Source organism: Pocillopora verrucosa, chromosome 3 (genome assembly GCF_036669915.1).
Source record: "Pocillopora verrucosa isolate sample1 chromosome 3, ASM3666991v2, whole genome shotgun sequence".
Classification (NCBI taxonomy): Eukaryota; Metazoa; Cnidaria; class Anthozoa; order Scleractinia; family Pocilloporidae; genus Pocillopora; species Pocillopora verrucosa.
In genome coordinates, this window is record NC_089314.1 from 28,001,673 (window position 1) to 28,023,268 (window position 21,596).

General features: G+C 37.9%; 2 protein-coding genes across 4 annotated transcripts in view; both read right to left on the reverse strand.

Annotated features, from left to right (window-relative positions):
- The window catches only part of LOC131799659 (uncharacterized), a gene marked incomplete in the record, with an annotated part of 189,028 nt that extends 179,704 nt beyond the window's left edge, over positions 1–9,324 (reverse strand). The window contains 5 exon segments of the mRNA XM_066163274.1: positions 1,659–1,776; positions 2,319–2,480; positions 7,518–7,568; positions 8,149–8,187; positions 9,149–9,324. Coding sequence (XP_066019371.1) covers positions 1,659–1,776; positions 2,319–2,480; positions 7,518–7,568; positions 8,149–8,187; positions 9,149–9,257 — 479 coding nt within the window.
- Positions 9,325–10,557: 1,233 nt separating this feature from the next.
- Positions 10,558–19,978, reverse strand: LOC131799179 (beta-1,3-galactosyltransferase 6-like). Of its 3 annotated transcripts, none has more exons than XM_066163313.1 (3): positions 19,877–19,978; positions 13,035–13,421; positions 10,558–12,114 (listed from the first exon to the last, which is right to left on the reverse strand). In XM_066163313.1, exons 2-3 carry the CDS (start codon positions 13,365–13,367, stop codon positions 11,374–11,376), a joined length of 1,074 nt encoding a protein of 357 aa, XP_066019410.1. In that variant the 5' UTR covers positions 13,368–13,421; positions 19,877–19,978; the 3' UTR covers positions 10,558–11,373. The 3 variants fall into 3 exon arrangements, with proteins under 3 accessions (XP_066019410.1, XP_058972863.2, XP_066019409.1); XM_059116880.2 differs by lacking the exon at positions 19,877–19,978 and adding an exon at positions 19,059–19,229; XM_066163312.1 differs by lacking the exon at positions 19,877–19,978 and adding an exon at positions 16,230–17,022.
- Positions 19,979–21,596: the final 1,618 nt, after the last annotated feature.

Sequence of the window (21,596 nt, forward strand, 5' to 3'; positions counted from 1 at the left end):
AGCATGGTGTTTCTTATCAATGCTCATGCCCAATCTAAACATTCATATACAGAATTGGTCAAAACATATGCCAGTTTTAAAGGGTTAGACTCTGGAAAGGCAATAATCCTCCTTTAATTAGGACTGAAATTAATGGGGGCCTCCTAAATTTTTAATTAATGTTTTTACTTTGACCTGCCTCCTTCCCCATAATGTTTAGGGCACATAGATGAAGAGAACGTTGTTTTTATTTTAACCCATGAAAGTTAAACTAATTGGCGTCCACATAATGCACAAAGCAAGAATATAAATGCCCTAGCCTTATTGGTTAAAAAATAAAAATAAGAGAGTTATGCAGACCATATCTTACATTTAGGCCTCCTCTGGATATTTATTCAAATAATATAGTCAATATCAGTCTCAATCACTCTCACTTTCCACTGAGCTTGTGGAAAGATGATAACCTCAGTATTTCGTTAAATGAAGAAAGGAAAGCATGCCCTCTTACCACAGATAGTTCTTTTGTGCATTATCAGGACAAACCTGGCCCTGGTTGCGCAGAGGTTGGATAGTACTATCCACTGGATAAAACTCTATCCCATGGATAACCCTATGCGTTTTGCTATCACCTATCTGCTGGATAGCAATTTATCCATGGGATAACGTTATCTGCCCTTTATACAGTTGGACCCTGGTCTAATTTGTACACAAAGGTGATTGTTCCAGGTAGGCTAACCTCAAAAATTAGTCATTAAAATTTCAAGTTCCTGAACCAGTCGTTGTATGAATGTTTGATTAAATTTTACCTCACTAACCTAAACCGAATAAATAGAAACTTTAAATTTATTTGTTATCCTGGTGAGGTGTGCATCAAAATTTCAAGTCATCACAGGCTTGAACTACAGGTTTATAGGAAATCTGCATGTGTGTTTGTTTTCAACATATAAAAGCCAGGATTATGACTACTTTGAATGACTTTACTACCCGCTGTACAGGTACAGGCAGGTGTTGTAAGAAAGTTTGCTTCACTTTTTCATTAGTACACATTTCTTTTTCTGGGAATCTTGATTATCTGGCCTATGCTGAATTCTAAATTTTAAACCAAATGTTATTTTCTTTTGAATATTCTTAGATTCCTAGTATCAGTTAATATTCATGTAATTAAAATAATTACATGAACTCTTGCAGATGTATGGCACATAATTTTTTCCTCTGATCATACTGACATTTTATGATCTGTAAGGATTGGTATTGGCTATAAATGTACGGTCATATTAAAGTTTTGTGCACAGCCTATGCATTAAATTTATGTAATCAAATATTGTAACCTTCTTAAAACTAGTTTATCAGAGATTTAATGGTCTTATAGTTTTTTTGAAGTACAAATCATTAACAACGCAGACATAACAATGGCGCACAGATCGGTGCCTAGCAATTTATACTGCCCGGGGACACCATATCATGCTGTGCTTGATATTTAACGTGTATCATAACCCTGGTAACAAAACCCTAATACCATGATATTTCCCTTTAGAGCTGTCCCCTCTAGTATATTTGAAGTTATTCTCGTCTGATTTTGTAATAAGAAGTATTTAGATCTACTTTTAAACGCAATACATATGGTGTTATTGCACAAGCGTATGCACTTCTTGTACTATAAAAGGAAATTTCCTGCTTACCCGTCACCGACAGTAAATCTGATGTAATTTTTCTGAGTGGTCCTGGAGACAAACTTCAGGCATGTCTGGCTATGATAATCTTTGATAGCATCGTTGATGGCTTTCACACCTTGTTGTCCTACATTTATAAATTTTAAACAAACATACAAAATGACTCAGAAACGAGGTAAGATGTAAATATTAGTAGTCTTAATTTTCTCTGCGCCAGCCGATTATATTCCTGTTGGGTGTGATGGTGTTGTAAAACATACGTTGACTCCTTAACTGGAAAAAACGAGAACACTGAAATGAGCGAAACCTCTGTTCATTTTAGAGTTCGCAAAACGCCGAGAGCAACTGTTACACCGGTTTCGCGAAATCAATCAAGACAGAAAACAGATCATGAATATTTTTACAAACTCTAGTTTAAATATGCTAAGACAAGGAAATTTTAAACATTTTATATCCATTAGCAACTTGCAATCCTGTCGTTGCAAGGATTTTGGAGTCACATAAGGAGTAGAAAAACGACAAGTCTGATCTCCGCCCTTCCCCAAACCCTCCCCATGGATACACCAGCAATTATGGTGTTTTTAGACCCTTAAATCCAGTAATAACCACAAACTTTTTGTATTGCATCGATTTCTAGAGGTGGGTTGTAATCGCTCTGGGAATACTCACCAATGCTTTTGTCTATGATGTAGGGGACTGTGTTGCTCGGCCACAAGCCATGTGGGTAAGTTATGGCATTGCGGGAATTTGGATCTTGAGTTATAAACCTTAGGGTTTCAGCATCTGAGATGATATCTCCAAGCAGTATATCTGGACCTGTGTATCCTAAAACTGAACAGTGCGGGAAAAATGGTAGATTTTACATTTTGTCCCAAAAAGTAAATGTCGTAAAGGTAGCGTAAGTGCGCGCATTGGTTGCATCATGGGAGAGTTAGGCTCAAGATAGCCCCTGCCTCCCTTTCTTTCAACTTCCTGATCCTTTGTGTCCGATGAATTCGTGTAACTGTCGCTTGGTGCACTTTTCCCCTGTTTGGTAAATGGTAGGGGGTGGGGAGGGGGGATGTACGGAGAGGACTGTAAAGTAAGCTAAAAGCAAACTTAACTTCTACTATTGTTGAAAAACACAAAAAAAACAAGGAAGAAGCAGACAAAGATTGATTAGGAGCCAAAGGCTTAACTCTTAATTCCATTCAAGTGCTTTTCTAACCTCGGGTTGGAAGGGGGTGGGAGGAGGGGTCCAGATAGAGATATTTCGATTCGATACCGAAATTAAGAACAAAGATGTGAGATGTAAGTCAAGCATGTTTGATAAGTGGATCATTAGATAATTGAACATAGCGCATGTTTGGTAATTCACGTATCAGACTCCTCAGTCAACGGTCAACTTGTGTTGAAAAGTTAGGGTTGATTTTGTTAGTTTCGAAACGCGTAACTTTCTTCGTTGGTTAAAGATTATTATTTAATAAGTTTTTTTATTTATTATTTTGGCACATGTACCAGACATTATATTTCATATTTCATCGCTATAAGTTGCTTTCGACACCACCAATTTTGTCTGCTATTCACGTACGATCCGCTATCGGCGATTAATCTACAATCATTAGGGGCTAGACCAAAGTAAGTTTTTTTTTATTTCACATTTAAGATATTTCCTTTTTTTTTTCCTTTTGATACGTACATCGATTTATTTCTCGCTTTGAGTTTATAATCGCTTCATTGTTAATTAGTGTTACATTTCTCAGGGATATTTTCTTAGTTTAGTTTCTGCTGCATTTTATTTTAGTTCGAACCACAGAAATTCAGTTACAACGTGACCATCAATCATAACTACGCTATCTTCAATCTTTACTTCGCCCTCTTCATCCGTGATTTCACACCGATCTCCTTATTTTCGTTTGTAATTTTGATTACGTACCTCATTTGATTAAACCCTGATTTATATTGTGCGTTCGGATTGTCTTCTCCGCTATACTAGTATCCTTTGAATGTTACAGATTTTGATGAATTAATATTTCCCAATCGCATAAATTACGAAATATCATTGCGGGCTACTGAAGTTATTAAGAGTGTATTCCACTCTTGTTTATGAGAAAATTGGAAAATCCCTGGGATAGTATTTGTATCATTTAGTAAGCTGGATGTGAATACGATGAAAGATCTCATTAAAAAAAATTATTAAGCTTTTGGAAGTTTAAGGTTATATTCTTTAAAAAAACAATTATTTGGAAAAGAGTTATTAAAATGGCATCAGAAAGATTATTAAGTTATTTTTTGGTCATGTAAGGATGTCAAGAAAGTTCGACTTTCAATGAAGTTCTTTTTATTTTAGAGCATTCTTTACTCATAGCAAAATTTTTATTCATCAAAATCTTGAGATACTGCAAACAAACATAAAACTACAAATGTCTTAAGCAAATAAAGAATGGATGGGTTAGAGTGGTTGACACCTGTCAAACAATAGCTAGTGGAATAAAACGCTTTATAAGGTCCTGGGGAAAAAAGAATTACTTTACATCGAAGCAATTGAGTTAAATATCTCTGGTGTGGTTGATTCAAACGATCTCAAAACATTTATTCGCTCAGTTTTTTGTGCTATTAGTCTATTTTTTAAATTAAAGATTTGACCTTGTAAAAAAAAATCCATGTCACTATCAGGGCGGTAATTGTAAATCATGTACACAGAAGATCTGAAGGTTTAATATTCGTGGAGTCTAAGGGCCTGTTTACATGGAGGTGGGGGAACCCCAGGTGGGTGAGGTAACCCGCCTGTCCATCTATTTTCTTCTTTTATTACACCCATTTTGAAATCACCGGTGGACCCTGTAACCTAATTGGCTCTAATTGATGCGATTTATTCACGAATCACACCCAGGCGGTGTGCGCACTCTGATTACGTTGCATCATGGTCGTAAAATGAAAAATAAGTCATGTATCCTGTCGTGGTCGAGTGAACATCTCTGGTAGCAGCAAGATAGCGTGAATAACGAGGAATTTAATGAAAATTCACTGTCTGTTGCAGTTCCTTCGAAAGTTAAAAAGTGTTTGCGGGCCTGTGCGACCCCTGTTATTCCTCCGTGACAAATTCGTTGTTAGGAGGCAATTGAAGACATTCAGAAAGAATCGAAACTGCAGTCTTGCCCGAGAATCTATTCATTTGGCAGCAGTTTCACACACAGCTGATGGCTGTGTGAATAATATCAAATCCGCGAGTTAGTTAACGGAGAATCGTCCCTTGACATGCAAACGCATTCCAAAGAGGCAGCGACCTTCTAATACACGAACTATTTTCCATGTCATACACTTAAAGGGGTGAATACGGGATTCGCGAAAGGAGAAGCCTTACACCTCCTAACAACAAATTCGTCACGCCCAACGTTTATTAAAAAACGTACAGAGTTTCAAATATGCTTAAAGAATATAGAATACCTAAAATAAGGTTTTGATAAACGTATCTTTGGAGTTATATTCTGCAGGAGAGACTGATAGTTAAAAAAAAAAATAGCGCGAACACATGAAAATATTATCTTCTGTAACACAATCTCATCCGGCTTTGCCAAACCTCAAGAACATACAGATGCGGAAATGACACCTTAAAACTAACCCTTAATATCACATCGTAAACGGAAGTCATTAAAGGATATCCTAATAACAGCTAGGCTTTCAGGTTAGAAGACTTACAAGCGCAAGCGAATGGCAGAAGTCGCTCAAACAATCAACACCGTTTAACGATCGACTACCTTTTGCTTTCCGGCTTACCCGGTGTGTCGCCGTGCGCATTGTAGAGTTATTCATTGGTCCATTCATGGCTCAAATTTAACTGTCCTTCATTCAATGATCAAGATAGTAGATTTACTTTACAACACTCGCGATAAGTTAATTTCCTTTTACTCAGGAAAGTAGATTTACAACAATATATATATATCTATACAAACACAATTGAGTATATAATAGTAACGCTGTGTAACGCAACAATAAGCCTTTTCTCGGCCATAATCGATCTCAGACACCCGCACTTAAAATGCGAGAAACACATGTACCGTTGGAGAGCGTTTGGTCAGAGCTGTTAGAGAAGGATCAAAGCAGCCATCCAAATCTTTGAAAGGCTCCAAACTACGACGTACATCAAATTTGACCTTCTTGAAATCCGGTCTCAAATTACATACAAAAAAACAGTGATCGCGTTTGTCCTTGAGAACCATAGAATACGCGACAAATACGAACAAAAAGAAACTTTTGCACATTCAGAATAAATCAAATTACATTTACCTATGGTGAAAGGAAAAAGGAACGGCCGAACTTTTACGGAATATTCAGTCAAAATCTGCTGAATTCTGCCGCTTTCACCGCCATGTTGAAAATGAAGCTACCACGATGCAACGCAATCGGAGTGCGCACACCGCCTGAATCGCACCATTTTTTACCTTAAATCGCATCTTTTTCCCACCTAACGAGGAGACTACAGCCAATTAGATTTCAAGGCTTGTTTAAAGTAACCAATCAAATTGCAGGAAAATGAAAGAAAGAGAGTATCATGTGGCAAATTTTGCAATTTTTGTTTCCAAAACTCTTATCTTCCCCCCCAAAAATGGATGAATTTAATTTCAAACCAGCTCAGTACTACATCAATAATATATTTGAACTGACCAAATCCTGTATTTGGGCGATTTCAAAATGGATGTAATGAAGTGGTAATTGAACCTCGTGTCGTGCAATTTTGGTCTGAAATCATACTTGTGATTTCAAATTGAACTCGCACTGCGCGCTCGATCGATTTTGAAATCACGCGTATGTTTTCAGCCCAAATTGCACTCCACTCAGTTCAATTACCATTATTTATCTTGATCACGTTTACTTGATTGGTTGCCTGGTGGTCTGCCAGGTATAGGGTAACCCTGTCAGCCGGGGTGACAATTTGCCACGTAAATATCTCAAAGTGAACCAAAAAGCTCAAAAGCGAGACATATATGTTTTAAAACTTTGTACATTTCCTAGCCGTTCCATGGCAGAAATCACCAGAAACCGCAACGGACACACAAGGAGTGTAAAATGTTCACATTTCGGAATATTTAGCGTTGTAAATCGACCATATTTGTTTGCCAAACTATTCTGTATAACGTATTAAGTCAACGGTTCCTCGCGAAACCAAACACCGCGTAACACAACGCGTGACGCTTTCAGGAATAGACATATGTGTCCGAGAATTAATCTTTCGTCTTTCTCGAGATGTGAGCTTGGGAAGCCTCTGCTCAAACTCCTTAATTTCAAGCGCAATAACAACCTCAAGAAACCTCACCCCAGAATCCCGGGGTTGTAAGATTGTATGTAAACGCGTTGTATATTTCGACCACGGCTAGACGGGTTACCTCACCTACCTGGGGTTCCCCCACCTCCATGTAAACAGGCCCTAAGAGTCTCTCAGAGTCTCAGAGTCTGAAGTCGTGCGTGGTCTGAGTTTTGATAAAATGTCGTGAAATCGGTGGTGAAAGTCGAAGCAGGACGAGAATACACGTTTTGGGACAGGAATGATTTGGAACAACTTAGTTAGTGAGCTGAGTCCTATCAAGTGAATAATTGACCTTGTAATAGAAACTTTCCAAGGTCTTTGCGGAACTCTTACAAACCATCACGTACACGGATGACCTGCATTTTTTTCTTTTATGCTGGAGTTTAGGATCGATATTTTGTTACTATCCTGACCTTAGTGATGTAAATGACTTCATGAGGAGAAAGCGCTCGTGGCGATGAAATTAGTGTAGTACCTGAACTAGAGTAGGCAGCCATGAGGCTGTTTAAACTACTTAAAAGAGTGAAGTGCTGTAACATATTTTACGGGGTACAAAGGAATGGGCCTAAATTGTGCAGTCATACCTTCATTGATTTTAGCTTCATTGCTGTCTGGAGTGATTTGTCTCAAGTCACCTAGAAAAAAGGAAAATGCATTATGCCATATTTATAATTTCCCTTGTACTTTTTTTTTCTTTTCTGTTCGCTGAATAACTTTACCATCAAAAGAGATCCAGGTGACATTGTTTTTTTTTTTTCAGTTTTACGTAGAAAACTCGCGCGCGCTCTACTTTTCATTCAACATTTCTCTACAAACCCGCCTCTTAAAAAGCAAGTACGACTCGCTAAGTTTGTGCAGTTGCTAAAGATTTTTCAAACACTAGTTGCCCAAACTCAACGTACGAGTATAACTGTACTGCATAGTTATTACGCAACATCATAAATACATGGAGTTGAGTGAGGAAAGCGATTGCTTATCAGTAAATTCCCGGTTTTAGATCGACTTAAAAGCGCGGTGAGCAATATTCTTAGTTATCTCTACATATCAATTAGTCTCAAAAGGACATCGTGTTCTTTATTCAAATTCTGTCGAGTTAAAGTTATATAGTACAGATGTGCTCGTGTACTGAGCATGGGTGACCTGTGTTCCGCTAAATTTAATAGCTAATTAAACCGGATACCCGACTAAGCTTGCGTCAAGTGATAAGGTTCTCACCTTGAGTCACAGGTCCGCCATCCTGAGGGGGGGTGGGTACTAGGGTAAACAATATAAACAAAAGGTCAAAGAATGTCTTGTATCCTGTTTTTGAAACAATTGTAAAAGATTGATTGTAACTTCCTTTTCCTTGCATGCGGTCATTCAAGTATCAAAAAGCATGAAGGTGGATAACGAAACGAAGCCGAGGTTAGGCTGCTGTTAACATTAAATTTTAACTGTTAAATTTTGGAAAGAAACGCCCAATTCTTCAAGTATTCTTCAAGGCGAAGTGAAAGCCCAAATTAAATCAATTGTCGGGGTCTGGTGAAAGCAAAACTTTGCAGCTTTGTTGGAGATTATTTGCGGCCTTCCTTTGAGGGTTCATAAATTCCAGCGCTTATTTGGAATAATTTCGTTCCAAGTCTCAACATGAACAAGGATCCGTCGACTGTACTGGAAATCTCCTGATTTTTTGACTATTTTTACAGAAATAACAGTTTGCGGTTCCACGTTGCAGTTTAGTGATTTTTGTTGGCTTCGATATATCGTGATCTTTTGGGTCAATTTCTCTGTCATCCAATTATAGACTACAATAAGCAATTGGAATTCTCTTGGGGTAAAAGAAATAGGAGTAACATTTTCCGTATTCCCGGTGGTAACTCCTCATACATAAGCTTTATGAATAAGCGCAGCATGAAAAGTATGGTTTTTGCACACTCTTGGTTTGTATATGAGCTTAGATTTTAACCTCTTGGCTCTTAATTATAAGAAGAAAATTCCTCAGCATTGCAGTCTTTAATGGGATATATTGTTTCGCAGATGCCATTTTCATTTTCTTTACACAAGCGAATTACATTATTTTTGCGAAAAGAACCTATTTCGTTCGAGGTAGCTAACGGGTTTCTAGACTCGCGGCATGCAGCGTACCCCATCACGAGAATCTAGAAGCACTCCCGGCTTTTGCAGTCTGTCTTCAGAACAAAAAATTACGCTGTTTACATAGAAATGACTCCCTTACCTGGTAGTATGAGCACATTTCCTCCGGTACTCGCGGTCAAAATAGATAAAACGAATAGAAGCCCTCCAAAAGTGAGGATTTGAACTTGAAAATTACCACTGAGGTTCATTTCGAACAGCAATCAAAATGAAAATATCCAGGTGGACGTGAGATTTTGTACTGCTGGCTAAACTAAGCGGACATCATGTTGGGCGACCTTTTCATTTGAGAGGAACCGCATTACTTTTAAGATACGCACTTCCGTTTCCGTTAGCTGATCTCAAGGGGCGGTGAAAGCTACAGACCATGTCTTTAGAAGACGTCTGTAATATAATCCAGGAAAGATTTGTTTTAACTACCCACCGATTGAAGAAGTTCCTCCTTTTTTCAGATAATAGTCAAAGCAATTTGTGTACACCGTTATTTTTGTTTTTTTGAATGCGCACCATGGAAGTGACTTAGAGAAGGTGGGGATTATCCTCCTAAAAAACACTCAATCGTAATCTTAAATAAAAAATAATTCTAGGAACCGTTTTAAACGTTTTATAAGCATATGAATTGCTCTTGAAGGGGTCAATTTTTTGGCCCAATAAGCAAAGGAGGGGTCCCAACGATGTCACGTCACCTTGTCAAGAAATGAAACTTGTAACATGCCATCAAACCCGCTTATCCTCTGAGGTTCTCTTAACTGTATTCACAGAGAAAAAAGTCGAAGGAAAAAAAATTATCTATCTCCACCATCAAAACTAATCTCTCTCCTTTGTAATATCGCTGTCATCTCACTGATGTTTGTCTTTCTCTGCAACTACCGCTTACTTATTTCGTTCGTCAAAGAAACTTTTGATATAACCATCCAGGAGATCAAAAGGGGAAATCTCCTTAAGATCTCTTGTAACCACTGATAAAATGCAGTGGCTTTAAAAAATTCAGAATCCTATTAGATTCTTTTTGTAATGATGCCTTTAACCCTGTGACTCCCAGTAGTGGTTGACATGTTGAGTCTCCCAACAATATCAATACATTATCCAGTAAACAGGTAATGAGAATACTCGAAGTTATCAGGGAGAATGGTTGTTATATTGTTATTGTCATATTAATCTAACTCCAAATTCTCGTCACTAATTTACAAAGAAATGTGTTGCAGATAGAGACAAAAGTGAACAATCAGATCTTAAGAGTTAAAGGGTGAAATCTTTTATATTTTTCATGTTCTTGAATATGCATCCTGTTAGGGGCTGAGAGGGGGAAATGGCGCGCGCTGGGGGCAGGGAGCGGGGGGGGGGAAGGGGAGGCTGGGTTCTCCCTTCATTGGATTAAATGGTTATTAGCCGCCAAAAAGGACAAGATATTCGGAGTCTACAAGGTAAAAAATTGCACGAAAATTTTATTATGACACAACCAAAATCCTCTGCCCCCCCCCCCCCCCGATGAATGATGACCAGTCTCAGTCCCTTGTCAGATGCTTACACTTTACATTTCAAATCGCATTCCTATTAAAATTTTAACGGCATAACATGTTAAGTGAAACCAAGAGCACATTACCTGGTGAAACTTTGTGGCTTAAACTTCACAATTAATTAAGTCAGACATAAAAAATTCATCTCCAATGGATCACATGAAGTCTGTCACCATGGTATCCCATGCAGTTGAACAACACGCAAAATGTCAAACAAAAACATAACAAACAATCGCTGTCTTAAAAAAATGAGCGTAGGAAATTAAAATGTTCATATAAATTGTAAAAGGAAACAAAAGTAGCTGAAAAAGAAAAATCAAGAATTTTTAAACACAAGCCTTTTTCTAGTACGGGTACACTGTTAATTTACCTTTCTGTTTTGACCTTTACCAAAACAGATCATATACTTTTAACCCTTTACTTCCCATGAGTGACCAAGAGAGAATTTCTCCTTCAAATATCAATACAATATCAAGCATAGAAGTGATGAGAATGAAGTAAAATATCAATTATGGAATTATTAGTTGATCCAATACCAAATTCTCCAAATTGACATCGTAAGAATTGTATGCCAGACAGTTAAGAGAATTACTGATGATATTTTGGGAGTTAAAGGGTTAAAACACTATAACTTACTGGTTTGTACTTTCTTTGCAACTTGTATAAGACAACTTGGTTCTGAAACCTTGAAATTCACAGCACTAAGTCATTTCAACGTGCGCAGACGCAGACATGCGCAAACGCTGTGTTTTCCTAGGGTCACAGTGTTCTGTCCGTGACTACTAAACTATTAATTGACTCTTCCCTCTTCTCCAAGCCATAATCGGTGATTTTTCACCCATATTGCGTTCTCAACACAAGGCTTTGGTTCATAAAAATATTGGCCGTTTAGCTTCCTATAGTCAAACGTGTCGTATTCACAATACGAGGAAAAGTTAGAGATGGGGGGCACAGTTTTAGCGCCGTCCTCGCTCGTCTTGGCCAGTTGTAGCATGCGCGACGCAAAAGCTTGATGAACTCCCAAGTACCTTACACACACGTTTCTCGCCCGCCAGTCAAACTCCCTCACGTGATTCAGACGAACGTCATGGAAAAGTAACCGACCTGATATATTGTTGAGCCACATGCCGATCTGCTGGTCAGCGTGCGGATGACACAACATGGTACGTGCATCTTGATTCAAGAATTTGTCAATGATGTCTCGCGAAAACATCATCCATGACTCGTCAATCCATGTCATGTTTACTTCACAGTGAAAATTTCCCCAACAGAGATTATGCTTAGGGCGCCAAGGTAACTCATTCAAAAGCTTCTTAAGACACACAAAGTAGTCATCGTCCGTGCGAAGAAAATATTGAAAGTCGTAATTAGCCGCGGCCCATTTGGCGTGATACAAGAAGCGAATTCCAAACTCTATCCCTCCCAGAAGCGGTTGGAACTCAATGTCTCCGTAACGGGATGTTTCGTTTAAGAGATTTTTCTGGATCTTCTTGTTGACGACTTGTCCGTCTGTAAAAAAGTGGCAAGCTACCTGCGCAGGCAGTTATAATCTTTAGTATTGTATGGCCAGGAGAAAATGATTGGACATAGAAGGAGGCTGTAGGTCCAGGCCTTATCTGCAATTAACTTTCTAATACTTGGTAAAGGAAGGATGTATTTTGAAGATTGAACTCCATCACGAAAATTCAAAGGTGTGGAAATGTGGGAAAACTAAAGAAATGGTTAAAAGAACAAAAAATTGGCAACAAAACTACGAAAATGAAATAAAATTTTGATCTTCGTCGCAGAGTTCAATGCTGCACATAAGTTAAAGAAAGGCATTGTGGGTATGTTAATTTTTTGGGCTGACAACTGACCAGGCGCATATCTTGAACCAGTGCGCTCGAGAGCGAGTCTAAGATACTAACTCATTAGAAGGCTATAGTGCTTTATAATAAGCAAAGATTGCTGAAACATAACGTAACCCGAAAAATTATGGACAATTTTTTTCGAAGCTAAGAAACGTCAAGTAACGTAACCATCAGGTCAGATTAATTATGCTCGGAAATTTCGGCATTGTACCTTTGGGCGTCATCCTTGAATACTGTTTCACGCGAAAACAATACTCAAAATTTTTCATTATGCTCATTGATAATTCAAGATGATAGCTTTTAAGAGCCCCTCAATTTCTTCCCCTTCGTACCCCCATTCCTACCACCAACAGGGGTGAGGTTCAGAACACAACATTTTTTCCAAATCAAATTCCAAAAGAGAAAGCAAGAAAAACAGCCTCACTGCTTACAGAACTCAGTCTATAGATATTTTTCTCTTGTTTAACTGTAACATCAAGCGAATTTTTTAAGAATTTTAGTCATCATGCCAGCATTAGGCTCGGAACCCTGACTATAACAATAAATCAAAAGTTATGCCGGCATAATTTATCTGAACCGAACCATGAGAAACAGAACTAACCTCTTTCACACTGCAGTACTTCCACCAAGTCTGTCGTATGGCGTTCCTTCGTTCCCAGCGCAAAGGCGCTGTCGACACAATTATCACAAGGAGAACTCTAAGCTTCTTTTCCCCTAGGTCTTGGATTTGACTAATAGGAAGCCCGACCGTGACTTTAGAAATTGGCCAGACTATTTTACCTTGAATCTCTCGGACATTGATACGGAAAGGAAGGAGATCCGGTGGATCGGGCATAACAGGTTCTACCGAAGGATTCAGGTTTATAAACAGCAGGAGCACTCCTATTAGCAGGACAACAAGTTGGAAGAGTTTATATCTTCGAGAAATGCCCATAACAATAGTGAAGTTTGGTGGAGGACGCTGTTCAGTGTCACTGTCTCAGAATTTCTGAAAGAAAGTGGCCTTTAAAATATGATTAAGGTACAAACAGTTTACCATTAGTTCCCTAAGCTTCTCTTTCTTCGTATTTAGGGATTTTCATTGTCAATTTACCCTTTTCCCCTTCTTTTTGTTACTTCCTCCATTTGAACAATTACAACCTTTGAATAATTGTAAACGAGAGAAAAAAATGGAGAAGGGCATAATCAAGAGCCAATTAGATCCCCTTCACATTAAGTTACATTTTTTTTATACAATAAACAACGGCGATATAAATATGAGGGTGAAAAAGGAATCACACTTTTAATCATAACGATTACAATTTCCTCGATTGTGATTGGTCTAAAAAACCCCTATTTTCCACTTATTCACTTACCAAGTTGTTATCGGAAAGTTCAATAAGCCAATCACATTCAGTTGTAGTTTAAATCAACCATTATAAAATAATTCAAATGGTACGCGCGCTCTGATTGGCCATAAAACCATTTTACATGAGCGTATGTAAACACGGTTTTCGTTTCTCTTTCATTAGTTATTTTATAAAAGAAATGTAAAATGGTTTCCGTGTTTACATAGCCTGATGTAAACACGCAGGAGGTTGGGAGAACACTCGATAAGCTGGAAACCACTCTGCTTCGCGTCGTGGTTTCCCACGCTTATCTCGTGTTCTCCCAACCTCCCGCGTGTTTACATCAGGCTATGTAAACACAGAAACCATTTTACATTTCTTCAATCACATTCATTTTGATTACCGTCAATGTCAGTGCTGTGATGTAAATTTTCCCTTTCTCTCATAACTTAGCTATTCTACCTTTTTGGAAGTTGTAATTTTTCTGATTAATCGGTAATAAGACTTCGTGTCGTCCAATTCGGTCTGTAATCATACTAGTGATAAACAAATCGTGTTCCCGCTGCGCGCGGTCGTCCAATCTTGTTATCACTCGTATGATAACAGACCGAATTGGACTCCACTCAGTCCTATCTCCATTACAAACAACAGATACACAAATAGTACATGGTCAAAGGAAGACATCAATTAATACTGAGAAAACTAATACATGAAAATTTCTCTTTTAAATAGTTTTTTAGTGGGCTTCTCCCGTACAGATATAGAAATATCATTTCAATGGTAGCGTTCAGTAACTGTTGGACAGACACTTCACTCTTTCACTATCAAGATATCTTTAGTAATTCTCCTTACTATCTACTATACAAATCTTATGATGTTACCTCAGAGAATTTGGTACTGGATCAATCAATAATACTTTAATTGATTTTTCCATTTATTCGAATCGCTTGTCTGCTTGAGATTGTATTTGTATTGTAAGGAAAAAAATATGTCTTGGTCATCGGACTTAAAGGGTTAATAGAACATAACAAAAATAGATATTTTACAATTTACAAAAGCATAGCAGAATAAATGGTGCCATACAGTAACACATAGCTACACCAAGATGATCACAATACTACAGGTAATATATTGAATACAATGATGATAAAAAATTAAGGATAATAATAATAATAATAATAATAATGATAATAATAGTAATAATAAACTAAAAGAATCACTACGGATACCTTGGGTTCGAGAAACAACGTCATAGCCAAAAAAAAAGGAAAAAAACTAACCGCGCACAAAGTTGAAAATTTGTTTTTAATTTCGTTCTGACATAGGTCTCTTTATTGGTCGCATGATTCCTCTCGTTTGCAGTTAATGGGCAGCCAATTTTCTTCATACCCCCTGTTATACTCTGTTGGCGACGACTGGTCCACCACCTACCGCTCCCCTTGAAACCACGTGATTCCTCCCCCCCTCCCCCCCTCCCCCCCCCCCAAAAAAAAAAATCTTCCAAACCACCTAGGCGATTAAAATAGCTGGTTCCTTAGTGATCTTTTTTTTTTGTTTTGATGCTATTCGTCATTTTGTGTCGTAGATTGATTTTACTTTCACAGAGAATATGTTTAATGATGGATCTTAGTCATTCAATTTGTATTTCAAAATAAAGAATTTTGCCATGAGCATCAAATAACTTAAGATAACATTGTCTTCACCTTCGTTAAACCCATCAAATAAGATAGTCGATAAAATTTCTAAACTTGCTCTCATCACGCGATATCGTCGCTCAGTTGGCAGTAGCGCCCATCGAGAATCTAGGAGGCATGGGTTCGAATTCCGTCGAAGTAATTTTTTTTGGCTTTTTTTCTGCAACTGATTGAATTAGACCTCATCTTCGAGGATTATTGCTTTACTAGATAGCTAACTAAGTATGGATTTTTACAGAAACATTTTGTTTGTTTTTCCAAAAGAAAAATGCTTGCTAGCGACCTTTGTTGACTTACAAAAGAAAAGTAACTCTTCGAGGGATTCGAATTCCGTTTTACAAATATTGCATCAGGGTGAATGTGAATGTCAAGTTTATTTTGAAATTCCCAAAGTTTTGTTTCTATTGCGACAACAAAAGGCAAGGAGTAGATCCTTTTCCATTCCATTGCTTGGTGGGGTTTGCGTTTTCAATATGCCTGTTCAACCTTGAAATATGTCACTGCCCTTTTCAGGCAAATTTTGACCGACGCTGAACGAAAAACAATGGATATTTCCGTTGTGGTAAATTGTACTAAAAAAAGGTTGGAAACGGTTGAATTAATTACTACTCAATGCCGTCAAAACAAACTTTTTTTTCTTTTGAGACGGCACAAACTTGAATACTGATCAAATCTGCTTTGAAATATGTCATTGCCATTTCTTGTAGTCTGTTGAATTTTTATCGAAGCGGAGGTAAATAGTAGTGCATATTCACGAAACAATTTACGACTCACCTGTCTTTCAATTAAACGTAAACTGCTTGTGGAATTGGTTTTTTAACCTACATCAGAGATTCTGCCCTAATTGAGGCAGGTTTATTCAAACTTAATCTTCATGAACCTGTTTCTTGCTAAATGCTTTCATTTGAATTGAGAACAACTCGATTCAACTTAGAAAGTGCGTGCTAGTAACCCGTTGGCCGGTTCTGTTAATAACAGGTTGTACCGTTCCGCTGATTTGGTCTTTCGAAAGGAGACAAGAGAGAGGTTCTCAATGCCATAAAACAGCCAAAAAATTTAGCCGTTACGCGAAAAAATTGACAGATTTGAACCGATAGTCGTATAAAAAAAGTTAGCCGTTGAAAAAAAAATTATGTTGACAATAATGGAATGATATCAACTTTAGCCGTAAAATGGCCAGAATTTTAACCGTCAGCCGTAACTGCCATCACCCTATCGAGACCCTCAAGCTAAGAGAACTAAGCTATTCAGACAACTTTTCATTTTTTTCAGACAACTTTTCATTTTTGTCGGCCCGCATCCGACCTGCTGGTCGATTAGTACCCGTCCAAACATTCAGTGACGATCAAAACCAAGAAAATCTGATTAAATATCCCACGCACGAGCGCGAGAACAGATGTCGATGGTTGCGAACGAGTCAAGCGTGTAAGATACAAGAAAATTCCGTTGTTTGACTAGCACGATGTACAAGGTAAGTGTCAGGTATTTTTTTATAGGACAGCGGTCGCGTATGACAGGTTATCAAGGTAAATATTACTTATTTTTTTCCGAAACTTACATCCTTTAATTAAGAAGGTTTTTCAAAACAAGTCTATTCTTTGAATAACTTTAGAATAGTGACTGTTATAACATAGCGCGCGTGCTTGCCCTGTGTCGGCTTCATGAACCGACATTTCATCAACGTGTGGAGGAACACAGGCGATCAACAATCAAACAAATAATACTGCTCTCACCATAGCCCCACCCCTGCTCTCCAAAATAAACACCTCGGGCAAAGTGGGGCATTTAACTAGGCCTTCCTTTTCAATGAACTGGCAAATTTTCCACTCTGTGGGGCAATTTCTTTTCTAGAAACCTCTCTTTTGCAACTAAAGCAACTTCAAAATTCACAAACGCTCAACATTGACAAAAATCTATCTTCTCCAGCAGTTCCAGCAGTTCTGCTCTCGAATTGAACTTTTTCGAATATCAGAAGCCATAATGCTGTCTTTTCTATTGCAGTCAGATGATGAACTTTAATCTTGATCATTTAATTAAGAAATTATTTCAGGTATTCCCCATGACACTTTTTTGAAAAACCAAGAGGAGGTAAGTGCTGATGTTGTTGTAGAGCTTTGATTTGTTGCTCATCTCCAGAGGACGTTTAGCATATTCACGCAGCACATTTGGATCCATTTTGAAACGAAAAATAAATTTATGGTTATGGAGTGACTATTACATTGCAGCCCAAAGAAGTCTCAAGTGGTGTGACAAATGTGGGACGATATATGACAGTTTAGGCTTATAACTATTTTTATAGGACTATTGGTTCAAATCTGTCCATTTTTACGCCTGCGGCTCCTTTCGACGCATCGTGGGAGGGTTTCTATAACACCGTCTTCCTAACACACGTGATTTGACCTCTTAATAACGTACCCCTTAGGTCGTATAACTTTTTTTATACGACTATCGGTTCAAATCTGTCCATTTTTACGCCTGACGGCTAAATTGTTTGGCTGTTTTATGGCATTGAGAACCTCTCTATTGTCTCCTTTCGACGCATCATGGGAGGGTTTCTATAACACCGTCTTCCCAACACACGTGATTTGACCTCCTAGGAATATTGGTGCATCTAACTCACATGTTTTTGCACAGAAAACTTAATCGGAGAAGAACTTGACGGATTATAATTTGTTACAAATATCGATCGCATGAGAAGCTAAACCTAAGGCGTTTGGTGAAGAATCGCATAAAAAGCTTCATCGAAAAAAATTTATGACATGAGATTGGATGTTGAGATAATCAACATGAACCTTGTCTGCGTTGTTTCAAGAAGGAGGCGAATACAAAAGCATGCATTGTCACTTAACGAGATGTAAATAATTATAAAGAGCCCTATTTTCTGTTTTTTCAGTTGTTGACCAAAGATAGGTTTCAAAACTAAGACATAACGAAAGGTTTCATGGTAATTTGACACTGATCACGCGCCATCGTCAAGAATTTAAAATCGATTGTGCACATTGTATCATACATTCAATGTCTGCTCGCGAGGGTAAGAGTAGCTTTGTTCTCCAAAGAGTCTCACTGTTTTTCGAGACGAAATTACGCGAAACTATGAAAATCGAGGGAACCAAATCTAACTGTTTACCTTGCAAGCAAACATAAGCGTTTTGTTATACATCCAAAGCACGGAAATGATAAACAGGCAAACGAAAGCGTTTGCAACACTACAATATTTGGAACCTTATTTGGAACACCGAGGAAGAAGTCGATTACAAAAATGAACCTATATCTCTAGCTATAGCTATAGCTATCTAGGCAGTCAGGACAGCAACACCGAGGAAGAAGTCTATTACAAAAATGAACTTATATCTATGGCTATAATTTCGCAAATGGTAGAATGTACTAATTTTCTCTTACGGCACTATAACTCGACTTCCGCACAAAATTTGTGATCGGTGCGGCGTTGAATCCCAATTGGAAACTTTCTCTTCTCAGAAAACGCAAATTTCCAGAGTTTTAAAACGCACGAACCGAGCTATAGTTCTGCGCGTTAAACAATTTGCTTTGCCATCGTGGTTTGCTTTGAGTCCACATAACATCTTGTAAACACTACAAATTTACCTTTAAAAATCGTATTTTCGGTGTCCTGATGCCCACTAGTCAATGTCGTCTCTCAATAAAGTAGGAAGCGCTCTTTTTAAACCTCAGGTCACTTTGTTCTGTTTTCAAGAATAGTCAAAGTCTTTGGAATCGCCAAGAAGTGCATGGAAGAAAGCGATCACACCCGTGTCATTCTGCTCACATGTCATGCCAATCCGGGACATTAATCGCTTTCGAATGTCGTTCGGGATCCAATCGAGCGGGATACATTTTAATTTATGCAGAGTCATGCAATCAGCAAATTACAATCGTCTTTATAGTATGGGAAACCGCGGGTGTATAATAATGCTATCTAACATAAAATATTCATCTTTCTACGAGGTTTTATTTGGTTACATGCGGTGTTTATTCTGTGTTTTGTGTTTCTGTTTGACTGTGCTCGCCACAATTGACTAGATCTGAAACAGTGAAAATTGTTAATATTCATGCGCAAAGAAAACAAGCAATACGCACATGCTATTAATAAGACATCAATAAGTAAAACTGTGATTTATGAGAACGCTGCGAGGGAAAAGGCACGTGTTTTTGGTAAGATTTCTATTTCCGTTTTTCAGTCTTCAGTGAAGTTTAGTGCAGCGGGTTATATAACGACTAGAAAACTTTAACTTTCTTCATAACCCCCTAATGAAAGAAATAATTCATTATTACTTGGTGTAAAGGTCGAGACCATGAAAGATCGTTCATGGGCCCTTTACTGTTTATTTTGTAATTTACGCCATGGAAGTTTGACATTATCTTTCTACTTTATCGTCATTTTTGAAGATCAAAAAAAGGAATACCTGAAATATGAGTTTTATTGCTCCCTCAGTTCAGTTTAGGTTGAAGCCTTTTAATCATCAGTGGATTCACCAGTAGAAAGTTAAAACGAGTCTGTATAGAGCTGTTTCAGATCATAATCTAAAAATAAATAATAATACCTGAAATATGAGTCTTACTGCTCCTTCCATTCATCTCAAGTTTATAAAAGGCATATTATCAAACATCTGTACCATAACGTCATTAATTATGCTTCCAGTCAGTTTTGTATTTTGATGGATGTCCCTTCAGGGCAAGTATTATGCACGTACCACCCGCCTTTAATAGGACATTCTAGTTTTAAAAACAAAGGGAAAACACTTAAATTAGATCTCTTAAAAATGTATCGAACAATAAAAGCTCAAGTAAGGCTTTACGCCCAGGAAGGAATGAAGGAGGTGAAGGCGAATTAACTTCTTGGGCTGCATAAGGGAGATTATAAGAGAAGTATGGCAAGAGGTATTGTTGAAAGGTCCGTACTGCCCTGCTCACGCAATCCCATGGCAACCCATATTTAAAGCAAACTTGTTGAGGGCTGAATGAGTTGACGTGAGCCATTCCATGAAAAGCCCCATTCACATGGCTCTGTTGAATTTTTAAATTAAATTGTGTAAATTCTAACAGCGGATTTTAGTAGAAATGAGTCGCGTGTCATACTGACTTTTGTGCTAAAATAATTTGAATTCCATTACCTTTTATATGGTTTTCTAGCACGCTTCTGCCTTATATATATATAATTGCGTCCTCTTAGCTTTAGAAATAATTTCAACATTTTAAAAACTTATGGGTCACGAGGTATAGAGCTTGTTTGGGTAGGGAGTATAAATTTTTGGTTGTTAGTCATGACGCCCGGATCGAGCGTTCATCAAATATTTTCCCGTCCGGCTCGCCTGATCAATAGGAAGATCTGGCGATAGGCCACATAATGCGCAGTAAGGCGACATAGGTAGCGACATATTTTCCCAGAATTTTGTATGTTTCCTTGCAAAATAATACGGTGTTTTCTTTATAGGACGCTGGTTAGTCTTGCCCAATTGTTAAGAGGCTGTCTCTCTTATTTCCACCCGGTCAATTTTGCGTCAAAAATAATTTTGCCTGAAACTCTGTTAACAGAAAGACTTTACCTAGGAAAGAACTAAATTAGATTTGGTTTGATTCGAAATAATTTTCTGACTGCATTACGGGCCATAATTATTTCCCAGTCCGTAGGGACCGTCGCAACGTCTCGAAAATTGAAAAATAGGCATATTTTGTAACGTTGTAAAATATTTGATTAGCATAGTTAAGCCACAGAATTTATATCAGATTGCTTAAAAACCTTTCTAGTTTGCCAAGAAAGTAAGAATTTGCCCTCTCAACATATTTGAAAAGGCGAATTTTAGCATATTCTGACCACTAGAAATCGCCATCGGCCGATGGCCGTAAATAACCTTAATTTAGACGCTAAGTTTTGGGATTTGGGACCTGGTTGACGATTCTATCCTACACAGCCGTTAAGTTTAGACCTTTATAGGCAAAAATATGCAAAAACCCCAGTACGTTTTCGATTTTTCAAAAGTTATGACCGTTTGAATCAGCACACTTACGAGCATTCGCGATTTTTTCGCCTACACCAAAATCGAACCATTGAAGCAGATTTCGTCATAAATACAGCTTACCCGCTTTGCAGCCCGGCTTCATGGCTCACTTCAGAATTTTTTTAAT

Coding starts and splice junctions, on each gene's coding strand:
- LOC131799179 (XM_066163313.1), bottom strand. CDS start 13,367: ATGGGCATTTCTCGAAGATATAAACTCTTCCAACTTGTTGTCCTGCTA. Junction 12,115..13,034: donor AGTACTGCAGTGTGAAAGAG/GTTAGTTCTGTT, acceptor CTGCCTGCGCAG/GTAGCTTGCCACTTTTTTAC.